The 16,232-nt window shown below is 31.6% G+C and overlaps 14 protein-coding genes across 14 annotated transcripts; 6 read left to right on the top strand and 8 right to left on the bottom strand. All coding sequences in view use genetic code 6, as the record gives it.

The window, feature by feature from the left end:
• Positions 1–63: 63 nt before the first annotated feature.
• On the bottom strand, positions 64–879 carry SS50377_23041 (uncharacterized protein; the record flags this gene model as incomplete). Its single annotated transcript, XM_067906913.1, has 1 exon — positions 64–879. The coding sequence occupies one exon, from the start codon at positions 877–879 to the stop codon at positions 64–66; it is 816 nt and encodes a 271-aa protein (XP_067766181.1).
• Positions 880–992: 113 nt separating this feature from the next.
• Positions 993–1,982, top strand: SS50377_23040 (uncharacterized protein; the record flags this gene model as incomplete). The annotated part of the gene is made up of 1 exon (XM_067906912.1): positions 993–1,982. The coding sequence occupies one exon, from the start codon at positions 993–995 to the stop codon at positions 1,980–1,982; it is 990 nt and encodes a 329-aa protein (XP_067766180.1).
• A 212-nt stretch (positions 1,983–2,194) lies between these two features.
• Positions 2,195–2,539, bottom strand: SS50377_23039 (uncharacterized protein; the record flags this gene model as incomplete). Its single annotated transcript, XM_067906911.1, has 1 exon — positions 2,195–2,539. The coding sequence occupies one exon, from the start codon at positions 2,537–2,539 to the stop codon at positions 2,195–2,197; it is 345 nt and encodes a 114-aa protein (XP_067766179.1).
• Positions 2,540–3,206: 667 nt separating this feature from the next.
• SS50377_23038 (Transmembrane domain-containing protein) lies at positions 3,207–4,886 on the bottom strand (the record flags this gene model as incomplete). The annotated part of the gene is made up of 1 exon (XM_067906910.1): positions 3,207–4,886. One exon carries the CDS (start codon positions 4,884–4,886, stop codon positions 3,207–3,209), a length of 1,680 nt encoding a protein of 559 aa, XP_067766178.1.
• Positions 4,887–5,018: 132 nt separating this feature from the next.
• Positions 5,019–6,296, bottom strand: SS50377_23037 (Intraflagellar transport protein 52; the record flags this gene model as incomplete). Its single annotated transcript, XM_067906909.1, has 1 exon — positions 5,019–6,296. The coding sequence occupies one exon, from the start codon at positions 6,294–6,296 to the stop codon at positions 5,019–5,021; it is 1,278 nt and encodes a 425-aa protein (XP_067766177.1).
• A 73-nt stretch (positions 6,297–6,369) lies between these two features.
• Positions 6,370–7,059, bottom strand: SS50377_23036 (uncharacterized protein; the record flags this gene model as incomplete). Its single annotated transcript, XM_067906908.1, has 1 exon — positions 6,370–7,059. The coding sequence occupies one exon, from the start codon at positions 7,057–7,059 to the stop codon at positions 6,370–6,372; it is 690 nt and encodes a 229-aa protein (XP_067766176.1).
• A 39-nt stretch (positions 7,060–7,098) lies between these two features.
• On the bottom strand, positions 7,099–7,545 carry SS50377_23035 (uncharacterized protein; the record flags this gene model as incomplete). The annotated part of the gene is made up of 1 exon (XM_067906907.1): positions 7,099–7,545. The coding sequence occupies one exon, from the start codon at positions 7,543–7,545 to the stop codon at positions 7,099–7,101; it is 447 nt and encodes a 148-aa protein (XP_067766175.1).
• Positions 7,546–7,601: 56 nt separating this feature from the next.
• Positions 7,602–8,741, top strand: SS50377_23034 (uncharacterized protein; the record flags this gene model as incomplete). Its single annotated transcript, XM_067906906.1, has 1 exon — positions 7,602–8,741. One exon carries the CDS (start codon positions 7,602–7,604, stop codon positions 8,739–8,741), a length of 1,140 nt encoding a protein of 379 aa, XP_067766174.1.
• A 12-nt stretch (positions 8,742–8,753) lies between these two features.
• On the bottom strand, positions 8,754–9,161 carry SS50377_23033 (NAC domain-containing protein; the record flags this gene model as incomplete). The annotated part of the gene is made up of 1 exon (XM_067906905.1): positions 8,754–9,161. The coding sequence occupies one exon, from the start codon at positions 9,159–9,161 to the stop codon at positions 8,754–8,756; it is 408 nt and encodes a 135-aa protein (XP_067766173.1).
• Positions 9,162–9,294: 133 nt separating this feature from the next.
• SS50377_23032 (Syntaxin 16) lies at positions 9,295–10,065 on the top strand (the record flags this gene model as incomplete). Its single annotated transcript, XM_067906904.1, has 1 exon — positions 9,295–10,065. One exon carries the CDS (start codon positions 9,295–9,297, stop codon positions 10,063–10,065), a length of 771 nt encoding a protein of 256 aa, XP_067766172.1.
• A 99-nt stretch (positions 10,066–10,164) lies between these two features.
• Positions 10,165–10,932, bottom strand: SS50377_23031 (Syntaxin 16; the record flags this gene model as incomplete). The annotated part of the gene is made up of 1 exon (XM_067906903.1): positions 10,165–10,932. The coding sequence occupies one exon, from the start codon at positions 10,930–10,932 to the stop codon at positions 10,165–10,167; it is 768 nt and encodes a 255-aa protein (XP_067766171.1).
• A 108-nt stretch (positions 10,933–11,040) lies between these two features.
• Positions 11,041–11,964, top strand: SS50377_23030 (Farnesyltranstransferase; the record flags this gene model as incomplete). The annotated part of the gene is made up of 1 exon (XM_067906902.1): positions 11,041–11,964. One exon carries the CDS (start codon positions 11,041–11,043, stop codon positions 11,962–11,964), a length of 924 nt encoding a protein of 307 aa, XP_067766170.1.
• A 96-nt stretch (positions 11,965–12,060) lies between these two features.
• SS50377_23029 (DNA mismatch repair protein MutL) lies at positions 12,061–14,025 on the top strand (the record flags this gene model as incomplete). Its single annotated transcript, XM_067906901.1, has 1 exon — positions 12,061–14,025. The coding sequence occupies one exon, from the start codon at positions 12,061–12,063 to the stop codon at positions 14,023–14,025; it is 1,965 nt and encodes a 654-aa protein (XP_067766169.1).
• A 50-nt stretch (positions 14,026–14,075) lies between these two features.
• Positions 14,076–16,226, top strand: SS50377_23028 (ATP-dependent RNA helicase; the record flags this gene model as incomplete). The annotated part of the gene is made up of 1 exon (XM_067906900.1): positions 14,076–16,226. One exon carries the CDS (start codon positions 14,076–14,078, stop codon positions 16,224–16,226), a length of 2,151 nt encoding a protein of 716 aa, XP_067766168.1.
• Positions 16,227–16,232: the final 6 nt, after the last annotated feature.

Below are 16,232 nucleotides of genomic sequence, written 5' to 3'. Positions count from 1 at the left end.
ATATATACAAATCCGTTATTAAATTTTTGCATTATTATACACTGAAAACAAAAAATACGCTGCTCACTTGAAGTACTGGTACTAGCGCTGGCCCAGGAAATCAACGATGCAGACGAGCATGCAGCGCTCCCGGAGGCCGTAGCGCTCGTGTGCGAGCGAGTTGCAAAAGTTGACGATTTGGCGCACATCGCCTGACCCGAAAAGCGCAAAAACGGCCTCCGCGGTGCCGATTTCGCCCTCCGAGAACACGGGCGCGAACTCGGCCAGGAAGTCGCGCTGGAACTCGGCCAGTGGCGCAGCCACAGCACCGCGCCGGACCCGCGCCAAAGCGCCCAGCAAGTCGCCAGATTTCGGGGGCGCGGCGGGCGCCAGCGGCAGCTGCGCCTTCATCTCCAGCAGCTGTGCAGCTGCGCTCGTTGGGAGCACTATACAGGAGTGGTTGTTACAGACGTTCAAGTACGTGGACAGCGACTCCTGCTGCACCTGGAGCGTCTCCGTGGCGACGCGGACCTGCGGAAGCTGCGCTGCGAAGAGGAAGTGCGGCAGCCGGAACCGTAGCTCCAGCGCGTTGTGCAGCGTCCCGCGCCGCTTCGGCTGCTCGCGCAGCACCTCGCCATCGAACAGGAACTGCTTCTGCGCTGTCCGGAGCACCTTGCCCTCCAGCACCTACTCTACAAACGCGAGTGTCTTCTTGTTTTTCAGCGTCTTCGCGACCTCGAGGTCGAAGGGCCGCAGCTCCGCGAGCCGCGCTGGAAAGAGTCGCCCTGAACCGAAGTTCTGCACGTAGAATGCGCTCCCAGGCTCGATCCGTCGTACGACGACGTGCTGTGTCTTGTCGTTCTGGGTGCAGAATGCGTGGTCCTTCAGATCGTAAGACATTGGGAGTGGGCAGATTTCGGGGGCAAAGATGTAATTTCAATAACTTACAAAGTTGAAAAATAAGTAAATTGGCTCTAATTTGTATAATATATCGTTTATTTTTTAAAATGAAGATGACCAAGTTTTCGTTGCAGCACCAGCCTGATCTGTCGGATGTCAAAGTTTATGAGCGATCTCCAGAAATATGCTTCTAGGGTAGTGATTCCTTCGCAGCAAAGATTAATCCAGAGCTTACTAATATAGAACTAGAGTTTGTGGCGTTATCTAAGACGCACTAGGGATCAATTTATATTCAAAATGTTTTGGCTAATGATCCAATCTAGACAAATACCATATTGCTTCCTAAAATTATGGAGAATCTTTATTAGCTCTGTTTTAATGAGTATGGAAACCATATTATTTAATATGTCATAAATCAATTTCCATTTATCGTAGACTACTTTTTTAATCTTCTATCTGATAACTAAAATTTATTATTATTTGCTATTCATTAACATTCATCATGGCCACTTCGAATTCTCTTGAAAAACAATTCTATCCCACCGCACCTTGTTGTTTAAATAAATTAAAACATAGTTCAGATAGCTAATTCGACTACTGGAAACTATGTAATATAACACATATTAGCAAACCCCCTTTGTCCAGACTCTATAATTGATTCATTAATTACTAATGCAAGGGAGTTAGTTTTTGGAAAGCACGCCTCGCATTTACTAGAAAAACTTATTTATGATGATTTAATAAATTTTAATTAAATACTGCTTTTAATAAAAATATTATTATTTACAGGAATAGAGCAAATTATTTTTGAAAATAGATATAGTTGCTTTGTGATAGAAAAATGTATATTAAAGCTCTTTGATAAAAAAGAAAATGATAGATTTGATGATGAAATAAATCTAATCATGAGTACAATTAAATGTGAAATAGATAGAAGTCTGATAAAATACAAAAATCTTGCAGAAGGACATGACCTATCGCTTTTAGACACGATTTAGATTTAATAGATTGGAAGTAACCCGATTCGATCATTTTTAACGACTTTATAAACTTCAAAACGAAAGCTATCCGCTAAAATTAAATGGATTAATGATATTGAGTGAAATATCTGGTAGTTTAATAATTCTTTTTATATAGATTTTCTCAATAAGTTCAGCATAATCAAGTTAGTCTATGTTATAGCTGTATATGTGTCTTATTTATTTGTTCATTAAACTGAATTAGGCTGACGAATTATATCATAGTTTAATTAGGTTTGATTCTTAAATTATAGCTTTAGTAATAGATAAATAATGCATTATACCAGTATTAATATTCACTCATATAATGAAACTGCCAGTTCTTGAACAGTATCTTTTGAAAAAAATGGATTTAATATTATTTTCTACCAATTAATGGATAACTTCATCAAAACTGAAATAGCATCAGACATTTATATGTATGTTGATGTATATATAACTATTTTGTGATTATAGCTTGTAAAAATTGCGTAAGTTTGTGCATCTTCTGATATAGTCTCATTTTTCTCAGATAGTATCGAAAAATAATCTAGTGCAGCGTACAAAGCAAATTATATCTCAGTTTTCTCCATATCTTCTGTATAATAAGTATAAATAGGAATATCAAACTAATCTGTGATGAGAACTGCATTTACTGTCATTTTTATTAATTGGTCGATATTTGAATATATTATTTTAAAATTTATTTATTTAAATTAATCAATTATATATAAAAGTAACGTCTAATACCTATATTATTATATAATATATGAAACGTATTATTTTGTTTTTAATTTATTTCAATGATATTACTATCTTATGATAATTATATAATTATATTTAATATATATTATAAATTATCAAAATAATATGTTGATATCAATTACCAGGAGGCTAGGTTATAGAGTTAATTGCTCTTTAAATACTTTAAATGCATAATTATTTTCTAACTCTATTTAAAAAGAGAATATAAGTAAGATGCAACTAATAAAATCATTTTTATTTTGAAATGCAAGTATTTTTTTAGTAACCAAATATTAATAAAGATTCTAATTGATATAATAAAAAATAATTCAAATCAAGTTCACTGTTTTAAATATCTAAGATTGATCTTTATAAATAATTAAAGATTCGTTTATATTAACAAATTATTCCTAATTTCTCATTAGTTATATCAATAATAAATTAGGTTATTATTGCTTAATTTAGTATAATATTGTAATTATATAAATTTGTTACACCACTTTATGTATAATAGGTACTTATTGAGTTTACAGAGACCATAGAATAAATAAATTTATATTGTTCATTACGAAAAAGTAAATTTTATCATTCACGCATTAAATTCATTTATATTTTAACACCGGTAAGGACCTAGTCAACTTACTTCCCTTTCCGCCCACTTTTTAAAACTGCAAACATTACACATTTTAGAATTTCAAACCCAGCTTCCTTGCTTAAATAATAGCTCTAATTTCCTCTCAACCCAAAACACACATCGGAAACAGCAGCTAACGTGAATCTCAACGCAATTAAATCTTCAGAGCAGCTTGCTTAAACACCAGCAAAATGTCTAAGTTATTTGAACGTTAATATATTGATAAGTTTATGCATAAAATTAGTTTTATTTTAAAGCTTCAAAATAGCTTTCTGTTATAAATAGGTTTGAATAGCATCAGGATCATTGATAAGCTAGTCAAATGTTAAATTGCTGAACAAATATAACGAAACAAACTAAAATGGAGTAAGCTTAATTTTCTTGCGTCCCTCGCTGATAATATTAAATTCAGATTTTTTAGTTTCATTATCATTCTCCATATCTAAACCATTTACACCAAATCCAAACAGCTGTTCCTAATCAAATTCCAACTAGTCATCATTTTCCTACATCATAACCATCTAATTTAATTTCAACACAGTTTCCCCACTATAAACTTAGTTCAATTTTTTGACTAATTAATTAATTCTGAAAATTGTTTAAGAGTTCTATTTTTCAATAAAACTTCTAGATAATGAATCCGTGGCGGCAAACGTCAAGAAATCTAGGAAAAAGTGCAAAGGAGCAGGAGCGGCAACATTAGCTTCAAATAGGTGTGTTAACGAGTTCTGAGGGGGTAACAACGAACGTAGTTTTTCAGCAAGTTAAATTGCAGGACTAACCAATTATTATGTATTATTTAGCGAACCCTACAAATCAGTCTAAATCAAATGCTGAATTGCACAAATAGTCTGTGAAATAACGAAACTATCGGCTCGAGACGTCAAAATCAACCTAATTCTTGGTTCAGTTAGTTTAGCTTTCTTTCCTTTCTCTTTTTGAAGCCTCTGAAGCTCCTAAATTTGATTGTGATATTTCAGATTATTATCTGCCCGAAAGGCTAAATAACACGACAGATTTGCAGAAATAGTTGCTAGGCGAATCGGATCATTCTGAATCTGCTTCACGGGTTCGTACAGTAGTCCAAAGAACAAAGGTTATGCGAACGAAATGGAAGCAAAAAGAAGCAACGCATACGCTGCTACGAGGTCGAAACTACTGAGCGGCTGCTTCAGAAATTACCATATTAGTAGATGTGGAAAGGTGCGCTTGAATGCGGTTTTGACCGAGTCTCCCAGCAGGGCAGATCGTGACGAATAGTGGTAGTCCACGTGGGTGAAGCGCTCGGCAGAGAAGGTTGAAAATTTGACAAAAACTACGCCCGATATTAGCCATAAAACGAAATTTGGGGTATCAATAGGGACGAAAATCAGTACCGTAAGAATAGTAACTGGTAAGAACATGTAGGATGAAGAAGAAATGGCAATAATGTTTGAAATAAATGGTAGTGTGAGCAGCTTGACAAAGGTATCTTTCTGGGCCAGCGCCGGGGAGGATGGCAGGATGAGCAGGGAAACTGCCGAGAAACCGGTTGTATAGATAAGTGAAATAAGAAATTTAAGCACAAAGTGCTTTGTGAAAATCTTGCGTAAAGGTGGGCAGTACTTCAGCAGAAAAAAGGAAGAGTCCATTTTTGTTGAAATTTGGAGTGGAAAAAGATATAAATATTACGTTCAATAATATAATAAATAAATTATATATTATTTGTCTTTAATTAAATATGATATTATTCGTGTATGATGATATAATAATATATAAAATTCTCATTTGACATTTCTTTAAAATTCTGCTTTCTTGAAATTTACTGATGTCTTTAAGACATGATACAATATCTCTTTAGCATTACCAGGAATGCCAAATAAGTCACCAGCGGATTCAATAAATATTTCTAAATCGTCATTTTTACATTTTAAGGCCAGTCTGCTAAGTCTAGTTAAATCTGAAGCTAATTCATTATCTAAATCATAAAGTTCTAATTATGGAACACCAGGAGGTTCGGGTAAACCAGGAGAAATAATTGCTGGTACAAGAGGAGGAGTTGGTCGCTCAAAAGACGGTTTTATCAACTTCAAAATTGGTTCATTTGTTGGGAATCCCATTGATTCGTATAGTTTAACTACTTGTGGGAGAAGAGATTTTTCTTATTTGGCAGATATATCGAGCATATCTCTGAAGTCATCCGGAAGAGTATCAGGTGCATGCAGGCATGCACGGAAGTTTGTAGCAAGAGTTTAAGTATCAGGTACAAAAAATTATTCTTCTAACTAGATAGATTGATTAGAATCCTTTTATACACTACAAAGAATTGGAGCATCTGCATCATGTGAGAGATAACTGAATAATACATCTGCTAAATGTTTATTATCAAATTTTTTGATCCAATCATTCTTGAAAACTGAGCAAGAACCACAAACTAAAAGTCTAGAAGCTTTTGTAGAGTGGAATTCTTCATGAGCTATAAGAATAGGTTGTTTAACTGGGAAAGAACCTTCACCAGTAGATAAAATAGGGTGAGCAGGTGGAGATTAAATTTAGAAATAACAACCTTAAGGATACACAAATTAGACATCAGATGAGGTAGAAGAGTCTTCTTATTACTTCAATTTCTCGATCTTGGTAATAAGAGATTAACATAAAAATGAAGATTGTGAAATACTTACGTGAGTAGGATGATATAATCCAGGTGCATATGTTGATTAAATAACTGAGTCATACTTTACTAATTGGACTCCAGCTCTTTACAAAAATTTATTTAATTCTTCTGATGCTTAATTTGAGTCAGCACCTGGGAGGCAAATAAATATAGATCCTCCATTGGACCGGTGTTGACGTAAGGCTGCAACATCTGCTATTGATAGGTTGTCACATCCAGGTCCAATAAATAAAATTTCATCTGCTGAGACAGTCTCTAAATTATTTGTCGTTGATACAGAGAATTTAAGTTATAGTTACCTTGATAGATTTTTAAAGTCTACATCTGGATTCAAAGACGAAGAATTAGGAACTAAAAATACTAAACGAGGCTTTTGCGCTTCACTCATATTTGAATTTTGGAGTGGGAATTTATTCGTTTGTTAAATATAATATAAAATATAAAGTAAATATTCAAAATATTCAGAACATAAAATCTTCCTAATCTTCCTATGGTTCTTCTTATACAAACATATCCGCTGATAATTATTTTTATATTGGTTCTTAAAACTCTTTTTGCAAACTTATACTTAGACCTTCTTCTTGTTCCCTATCTTAACCGTCATCTGTCTATTAAGTAGCATACGATTCCTTATCTTATTCTTCTTCCTCACAGTTTTATCTATTTGTTTCACCTTCAATGATAACAGTCTTTGACTCATTATTAACGTCATTTGAATTAATCAGACTATTTTAAATAACCTACCAACCCTATTATATAGATTAGCTAATTTCGAACTTTTTTGAATTTTATAACTCTTCACATCTGATTTTTAGTCTGATAATTTATTCTTATAATGCATTTTCTGTTAATTATGAAGCGTGTTATGCCTATTAATAAATTTATTGAGGATTTGAGCATAGTTACAACTTTTCCAACAGCATATCATTTTATGATTGAAGAGAAGTGATTTATAACTAGTAAGAATTTACTTATTTTGTTAATTGCTGGATTTTAAATGACTACTGCAATATGTCCTAAGATTCTTTTGTTTATTATGATTTACTAGGTATTAATGATTATTATTTAGTCTATATATTTTCTAATAACTACATTAACTGTTTATTTTAATGACGAAGCATGTCTAATTCAAAATTTGTGACCTATTCCATCTTTGAAAGGTAAATATTAAAATACAAATATAATATAAATCAGTATCCCAACTTCTCCATTTGCTTTTTCTCTCTTAATTATTTTATTCTTTTAATAGTATCGACATCTACAACGACATTAAAGAATACTGGTATTCTAGAGACTTCCTGATCTCCTGATTTCACTATAACAGCATCTGTTTGTGCACCTTTACCATTAGCCGTAACAGTAAATTTAATTTTAACAAACTTTTCTTCACGTTCTGTTGCAAAATTAGACAGGTTACCATTTTCAGATATAACTTCGATTTCTGATTCTTATGGTTGATAAACTTTAACGCTATAACGTTTTTTCTCATCTTTGATTAGTGTCCCTATTTTGACTTAAGTATCCAACGAAAAAAATGACTTAGGTGAATTTTAGTACATAGTAGGCGAGCGTGTTGATGGAGATCTAGCTCTAACAATCTGCATAATTTCTTTTTATGACTTACCAAAAGATGTCATTAAAATACATAGTTTTATATATATGCATATTATAATATTGTGTTATATAACAAAAAATGAATGAGTATAATTTTATTACTGGACTGAATGGAAAACAAGCATTTTAATAGGTTCCTTTCTATCAATGGTAATTAGAAGTAAAAGAAGTATAATTTGGGTAGTAAATCAGTTAATTATTCATCTATTTAGATACTGCAATAATTATATTCATTTCCGGGGATATACATATTTATGACCTTTACAAACTCGAAATACTGTTCTAATATAAAAATATAGAATTTATCAAATCACCTCCTCTGCACCATGAAATTTATAATGAAATAGCACATATTTACTTTGCCAATTTTGTAATCCAAGTATCTAAATTGTTCGAATTCAAGAAAATAAAAACAAAACAAAAAATTATAGGATTACTAAATAATAACTATATCGATTTAACAGGAAAATTTCATTCCCCTAAAGCAGTTTCTCCGGGCTAAACTATTATTAAAAATATATTAAAACATGCGAAAACTACAATTAAATAACTTTAGTGCGTCCAAAATTTTATATTTATTCTTCTCAACAATAACCAGTTATTTTACATCCTCAATTCCAGCTTTTTCGAGATTCAAATTCCGTTCAAAACCTGCTTAAATCGTTTCAGCTACGAGAATAATTACCTTATTATTCATACAGACTGCGACGCGATACTCATGTTTCAAGCTCAATTTGCCACTCCACAAAAAATTTTGAGGACAGTAACAGACAAATAAACATCTGTTGTAACATTTAAATATGCAATAATCTACACTTCATGCGGCCCTATTTCCCCAGAGGTAAGAAATGGATTTTTTGTGAATTTGGACTGGTTCCCAATGCCGGGAACTGGTTCGATTTATAGACTTTGTGACGCCAATGACGACTTTCTAATATTCGGCGGTAACTCTCAGCTCACCATTATCCTTGCAAGTTAGGGAGGTCATACTCCAGAATTTGACATTTTGTAGCTTGGAACGGATAGGCAGAACCTTTCCCATCTATACCATACGATAAGGTAATAAAAATATTTGTTGCCAAAGATCCTAATTTAGCCCGTCCAGTTCGGCCTGAATTCACCAGTTCAGCTGCTTTTAAGTCAGAATATGATCAACCAGCAGACACCGCCGCTGGCATCAATCGCCTTCGAGGACCTGCAGAGCCTAGAGATTGAGTGAGTATGGAAAGCGTCACTTCTTACAGACCAAAAGGGCCTCGACAACGTTACCTTGCTTGTCGATGAGCGCCTGGCGGGCCTCCTCCTCGGAGACGTTGGCCTGTGAGGCGATGGTCTTGACGTCCTCTTCGTTGAAGGTGGCGGAGGTATCGTGCACGGGTGTAGTGTCAGGCATGTTCTTTGGCATGTTCTGGATCATGTTCAGGATCTGGTTTGCCTGTGCATTGGGGTCGAATGGCTTGGGCTCGCCGAGGAAAATGTGGGTCTTCGTATCCTCGTTGTAGTAGCAGACTGGGTTGTTGATGACGAAGTCAGTGCCGCTCTTCGTGAATGAGATTTTAGTTACGTTGTTGAGTTTGGTGAGGAACTTCATCGCGTCAAGCTTTTCGACATTCTTAGCAGTATTGGGAGCAATCTACATAGCGAGGAATGGAAAAAATAAGAAATGGGAAAAATTAATATTAGTAACTATTATATAATTAAAAATAAAATAATATTTTGGAAGGTATACTAATTATTATATATTATAGTACTATAATCATTTGGGTCTTAAAATGGATTTAACGTAGAAATTCTTTAAATTTAGGCCAGCTTAGCCCGAAGCCTACGAAGATAATGCTCCCTTAATTTAAAATTAATTTGAAGCCAAAATTCCGTAATATATTATCATTTATAAGCAGTTACGGTAGATTCAATTTGAAATATCGGCATCATTGAAAAAAATTCACCAAAAGCACAGCTAAATGAGCTCACTATAGTTTTAATCAGCTATTTAAGAAGAAATTAATTAATAAAGATATATTATAGTGGAAAAACTTTCTTTGTTTAAGTAAAAACTTCCAACTCTTGAGCGTTTAAAAAATACAAATTATGAATCTAAGCTGATTGTACCTCAAGCAATTATATCACTTAATGTTATAAATCATTAAAATGGTTAACTATTCCGGAGAATTTAATCAGTATATTTAGCTGAACTCAATACCGCGGAATCTAGCATCTCATAGACAAATACGTAAGGGATACAATAGTAATAATAGGTAAAAAATTCACAGGACACTATTTATGCTTAATAGATAACAAAAGAAATTCAAGACTTAGTTTAGATTGTGTCAGAAATGACAGGATAGGTGTATGAAACAGGCACTGTAATCGATAGAATCGACTAACATATTTTAGAGGCAGATAATATGGTAGAGTCTGGAATTAAAAACTTAGAAATAGCACGTAAACATTAGAAAACTATAAGCAAGTTGAGAAGTTTTACTTACACACTGTTTATTATCGATATTATTATGGCTATCCTTTATGGTATTATAAAAATATGATATTTTTAAGTGACATATATTTTAAAATTTATTAAATTAATAATTTAGAAGTAATCTAATAATAAATTAACAAACATCACAACTTAATATTAAAGCAAATCAGCCAATAATAGCATAAATAATCATCATAATCATGTCGATAATTAAAATTCCATATGTAACTTTTCGTAGCATTCCAACTTTCTTTTAATCTTAACGTGCTTTTTCTAGATTTTAGACACCTTAAACTGCAAATTCTTGGGCTTGCATAATATTTCGCTCAATGCGGTCTAAAACTGTACCTTGTTCATATACAGAACTAGCCATTTAGTTGATTAGTTCCATTATACCTTGAATTTCATTACATATATATTTTGCTTCTGCTTTATCTGCATCAATTTATTTTTTTGCTTATAAATAAACTTATTATTGCTCTTCTGGAATCTATGCTATATCAACCTTTTAAATAGTATTAATTTCATTCGTTAACTATGACATAAATCTAGACTAAAAAGTACGAAATATTGTAGAAAATAAAGCGAGTTTAGATTTAAGAGATAATATTAAAGGTTGCTGGTATTATTTTTACTCATTTGATTAACATTTTGTAGAGTCAAAGTTTGATATTTTTTATGTTGTAGTTTATAAACGCTATTATATATCTGATTTAAGAAATAATATCTCTTGGTTTAATGCATCCTAAAATAGTTGATTTTACTTTAAAGAAAATTTTTACTAAAGCTAGTTAATCCTCTAATTAATTTATGATAGATCTGCTAGAAGTTAAGTTGCAGTTTATGCATATTCAGGTAGATCTTGAAATTAAGGGGGTTATGCTAATTTTTTTGGTCTATATTTTTAAAGTTATTTGGTGTAGTCAATTGACATTAAATGAAGAAAAAATCATGTATGATATTAATATATGAATATTTATAATACTCATTTAAAGTAACATATTTTATATTATTATATATGTATAAATATTATATATTAAATATGACCTGGGAAGATATACCTAAAGAATTTATACCAGATATTGAACAAGATATACTATAAGTTACATACTCAGAAGAATATAAGGTATAACTTATTAATCTTTCATATGCTTATACTTATAATGAATTATCTGAACGGGCTTTTGCAACAACACAGCTAATATTATCATAAAATCCATATCAATATACGGCATATACATTACGCCGTAAGATATTATTTTAAAGAAATGATTAAGTTTTATTAGCCTAGGAGATAGTTAAAACACATAATATATTGTTAGTTTAACCTAAGAATTTCTAGTAATGGCATCATATACATGAAATCATAGAGTTTACTCTTTAACACAATTATTATTTCGATCCTTAATTAGAAATTAATTTTACAGATCAGGTATTTGAGATGGATTAAAAAAATTATCATTCTTGGGATTTCAGAATATGGTTAGTGTAAAGATGTGGCATTTAAAATTTTATAAAATCTGAGCTAGCCGTTACAGTTAAGTTATTATTATTAGATCCTTTAAATAATTCTTATTGGAGTTATCGAGCATTTCTATTTAAATTTTCAACAATTACTATTACAGATGAATTTGAATTCTATAAAACTATTATTCATAAAGCACCATCATCTGAACCTGGTTGGAACTTCTTAGTAAGCTTGTTCGATATCTCTATCTAAAAAAATGATATAGATACAGCTAACAAAATCTATGATTATGCCAGAGAAAATTGTATTGGAGATGGACCAATACGTGCTCCTGCCTTGTTTTTATGTGTGGATAACGTTTGGTTTAGAAAGGAAGATGTCTAGCACCTCAGTGATACCTGCAATTTAGTAGCAAAATTTGACGTCCCTAGAAAAAATTATTGGGCATTTATGTCAAAAGAAATTTTTGATATTGTAAAAGAGAAAGATGCTATCTGATGTTATCAGTATTATATATTTAATGTATAAATTTATTATTTTAATAAATAGAATATTAATTATAGCCATTATTATCATAAATATTACTTTTACTTAATGATTCGCGAGCTGCCAACCGAGACGAAACATCTCATAAACGCATCATTTTAACTTAAATCTCCTATATCAATTGCAAAAGAACTTTTAGACAACGCAATCGATGCGAATGCCAAGCTCGTAGATCTTCGTATTACACACGATTCTGTTACTATAACTGATGACGGGCCTGGATTTCCCGAGGATCTTCTTAAAAATATTACTAAGTTAAGGTTAACTACCAAGAGTAGTTAGAAAATTGGTTTCCGAGGCGAAGCACTGTTTGCGATATCGAACCTTGCAGACATTATCATAGAATCTAGGAATAAGCGTTTATCAGACGGGGAGATGGGTTTTAGTGATATAAATAGTACTAGGATAACTGTTTAGAATATATTTAAAAATATTCCTGTACGGAAGCGCTTTTTTGCTGAAACTAAGAATTGGAAGCTCGAGGTTAAGCTGAATTTTAGGTTATTTTTCGCCTATGCATTAACATATGACATTCAGTTAAAGGTTTGGTTAGATAGTGAAATAAAATTTAGTACAGAAAACCTGGTAACTTAGAGAATGAAGTATTAGAGCATTTTTTCGATTAAAGACAATTTTGTGGAAATCGATAAGGAATGGGAAAATTTCAAGCTAAATGGGTTTCTCAGTAACAGTTTTTAGCAGGAAAAGTTATCTAATTTATTCATCTTCATTAATGGTAAATATATTGAAAACGAGGAAATCTATTAAGGGCTAGCCTAGTAGTTTAAGAAAAAATCTGCAATATACAAGGTGAATGGTTGTATTAACTATTAAATTGATAGTTCTAGGGTAGACTTTAATGTTTCTAACGATAAACTTACCGTTAAAATAATGGGTTATAAATAGTTAATAGATTATACAATGGAATATTATAAAGAATGTTTGGAAAATAGTCACCATGAAATTATTTAATAGACTTAGGAGATAGAGAAAAGGTCTAGCTAAATTCGTATTGTATCTCCAAAACTTAATTTACCTTCCCCAATAGTTTTTAAAAGTGTAAATCATACGACTCCAATAAATACTGTACAAACACAACATAGTTTATTGGATAAATAATTCTCATCTCAATCATAAGATACTGTGAGTTAAGAACCTATTTAAAAGATTAATGGATACAATACTGGTTAATTTATACCAATGAATAAAGGAGACAAATTGTAATAATAAACCAATAGTTAAGTTTAATAAGAAAGCTTTCGCGGAAACAAACAAACAACTACTAATTAAGATACACTTCGTAATTAAGGCACCAACTAAATTATATCTATTTCTGAATAAAATAGTATTAAAAGCATCGAATATTAAGACAACTATTAATATGAAAATTTAATGAAAAAAGAAGTAGATATTAAATATGATTTTTCCTTCTACGAAAATGAAACTAGTTCAGAGACTTAAAAAGAAATTTCAGACAATAATATTTTTAATTTAAATTATATAGGATAATATAATTCGTCTTTTTTATTGTGTCATTAGAATTCGCGTTTATATATATTAGATTAGCATGCTTTATAAGAAGCTGTCATTTTTGAAAATTTAGTAAATGATATACAAACGGCTTTAAAGGTATAAAAGCTAATCTAACCTTTAAGATTAGGTTTGAACTCATCGTAAAATTTTAAGCTATCCACTTATGATCTGTAAAAGTTGTAAAATTTTGGGTTTGAAATAGTATAAATTGATGATAGCTTTTATCTGAAAACTCTACCTATTTTAGACAAAAATGTGGTACAACTATAAGATTTAATTGAATATATAGAAGTTTTATACGACGTTGATTTTCCGCCTGCATTTTAGCGTATATTAGCAAATAGGTCATGCAAGACTGCAGTAAAACTTGGGGATGTATTAAGCGACAAAACAGCAAAAGATATAATTATATCAGCAAAGAATTCTAAAAATGTGCTCAACTGTCCACATGGAAGACCGACTTGTTTTAGATTAAAGTGAATAACTATATAATAATATTATGACGGTTCCTTTTCTTTTTTCACTTTATAATGACTACAATTGAACTAGACCCTTCAGCAAAAGTATAACATATCAGCAGCTTTATTTTTAATGAAAAGAATGCTCAATAGGCTCTTAAGCCAGATCTAGAATTAGACTGCTTGCCTTGGACTAAATTAGGAATTCACCCTGGTATTTCAAAATATCTTGTTAAACATAATTTAGTCAAGCCAACCTAAATTTAGTAGTAAGTTATCAAGCCTACACTCAAAGAAAAAGCGTCATTTGTGATTTCTGCAGAAACTGGTGCCGGTAAATCACTTGCTTTCATAATGCCAATAATTTAAGATTTAGTTACATCAAATGCAGATAGAAAATTTAAATATATTATTGTTACACCTACCAGAGAACTTGCAATCTAATTGTTTAGTGTTATTTCTGATATTTTTAAAGTTCTTAACAAAATCTATTAATTTTCTGTCATTTTAGTTGGTGGCTTATCAAAGGATAAGTAAAATAGAATCCTTTAATCTAATCCAGGATTAGTTATTGGAACACCTGGTAGAATTTATGAATTAGTTTAAAACCACCCTTACCTATCAGATTTATCAAGCTTTAAAAGAATTGTAATCGATGAGGCCGATAAATTATTAGAATAAGGACATTTTGCTGATTTAGTAAAGTTGGTATAATATTTAAACAACCATTGCAGTCCTTAACTAACACTTTCTTCTGCGACAATGAATTTGCCATCCATGTTCAAAGATAAAGGTATGAAATTTTAAAAAAATTAACGAATCTCTAATAAAGCTAATCTAACCCTTTCTGTTGAATCAGATGTAGCTACTGAATATAAAAATGTTATTATAAATCTAGGTTTTAAAGATCTCAAGATTAATTTTATTGACAATACACCAGAACACATAGTTAATTCAACAATTCTTGAAAAATGGCAGTTTGTTAAATCATATGACGAAAAACTTGAAATGCTCACATACTTAATTTTGAGATTTGACGTTCCAACTATTGTTTTCACGAACTCTGTAAGAGAATCAAAACGTTTAGCAGCAGCTTTTAAGCTTTTATAGATTAATTCATTTGCAATTCACGCATAAATGCCATAAAGATAGCGTCTTAAAAATTTAGATAAATTAAAATCTTCTAATTCAGTACTTTTTACAACTGATGTTTGTGCACGTGGTATTGATATTCCATCTGTAAAATTAGTTATTTAGTTGGCAAAACCTACTTCTGCGGCCACTCACGTCCATAGAATTGGTAGATGTGCTAGAAATGAAGAAAGCGAAGAAAAAGTCGGTTTAGCCATTTCTTTAATTGATAAAAATGATGAAGACATGTTTAATGTTATTAAAAAGATTTGTGGATATGATAAAAAGCAAATACCCGAGGATTTTAAGTTCAATTTAAAATTTTTGAGTTAAACTACTAAAGTTGTTAGTGCTTTATTAAAGTGTTCTGAAAGTGAATCTGATCACATGGAACTTGCTCGTAAAGTTGGTGTTTTCAGAGGATATAATGAGCTTTTAGAAGCTGATTTTGAAGGTGATGTATTAGAAGCTATGAATATGAAAAAGTATCATGAAAAGGTTAGTAAAGAGTTTAGAAGTCAGGATACTGAAAGCATGAAGCAGCTTTTGGAAGATATTGAAGTTACAGCTAAAGTGTCAAGGAATCACTTAATTAATGTTGTTAGTAAAAATCTGATGATAAATGAGAATATTTCTGATAAAATAGAAAGAAATGCACCGTCTAGTAGTTAGGCAAGACTTTTGCTTGAAGTTCCTAGGAAGATAATTGTTCCAGAAGCTTATAAATTTTAAGAAAATTTGATAAAAAGTTAAACAGTGAATGATATTGCAATGGCGAAAAAACGCAATTCAAAGATTGATGTTAATGAAGAGTACCGCTAATAGCAAGAAAAAAACAAGAGGAAGAAAGAAAAAAATGATAAGAAGACATAAAAGTTATCTAAAGATCAAAAAGAAGAGGTAACAAAAGATGAAGTTGTTAAAGCTGATGTAGTGGAACTTAAAGGCAATGCAGATCTTTCTATTAAAGAAAAAAAGATGGGAAGACGTCAGTAAAGTTAATAAGGAAATCAAGTTTTAAAGGATATGTCTAAGGTTATTTAAGAAGATCCTGTTTATGCTCAGGCTGGAAGAAAAGTATACAAAAAATGAATGTTT

Source organism: Spironucleus salmonicida, chromosome 3 (assembly GCF_000497125.1).
Source record: "Spironucleus salmonicida strain ATCC 50377 chromosome 3, whole genome shotgun sequence".
In the NCBI taxonomy this organism is placed as follows: Eukaryota; Fornicata; order Diplomonadida; family Hexamitidae; genus Spironucleus; species Spironucleus salmonicida.
Note: the sequence above shows the minus strand (reverse complement) of the source record. Positions and strands in the feature narration are given on the sequence as shown.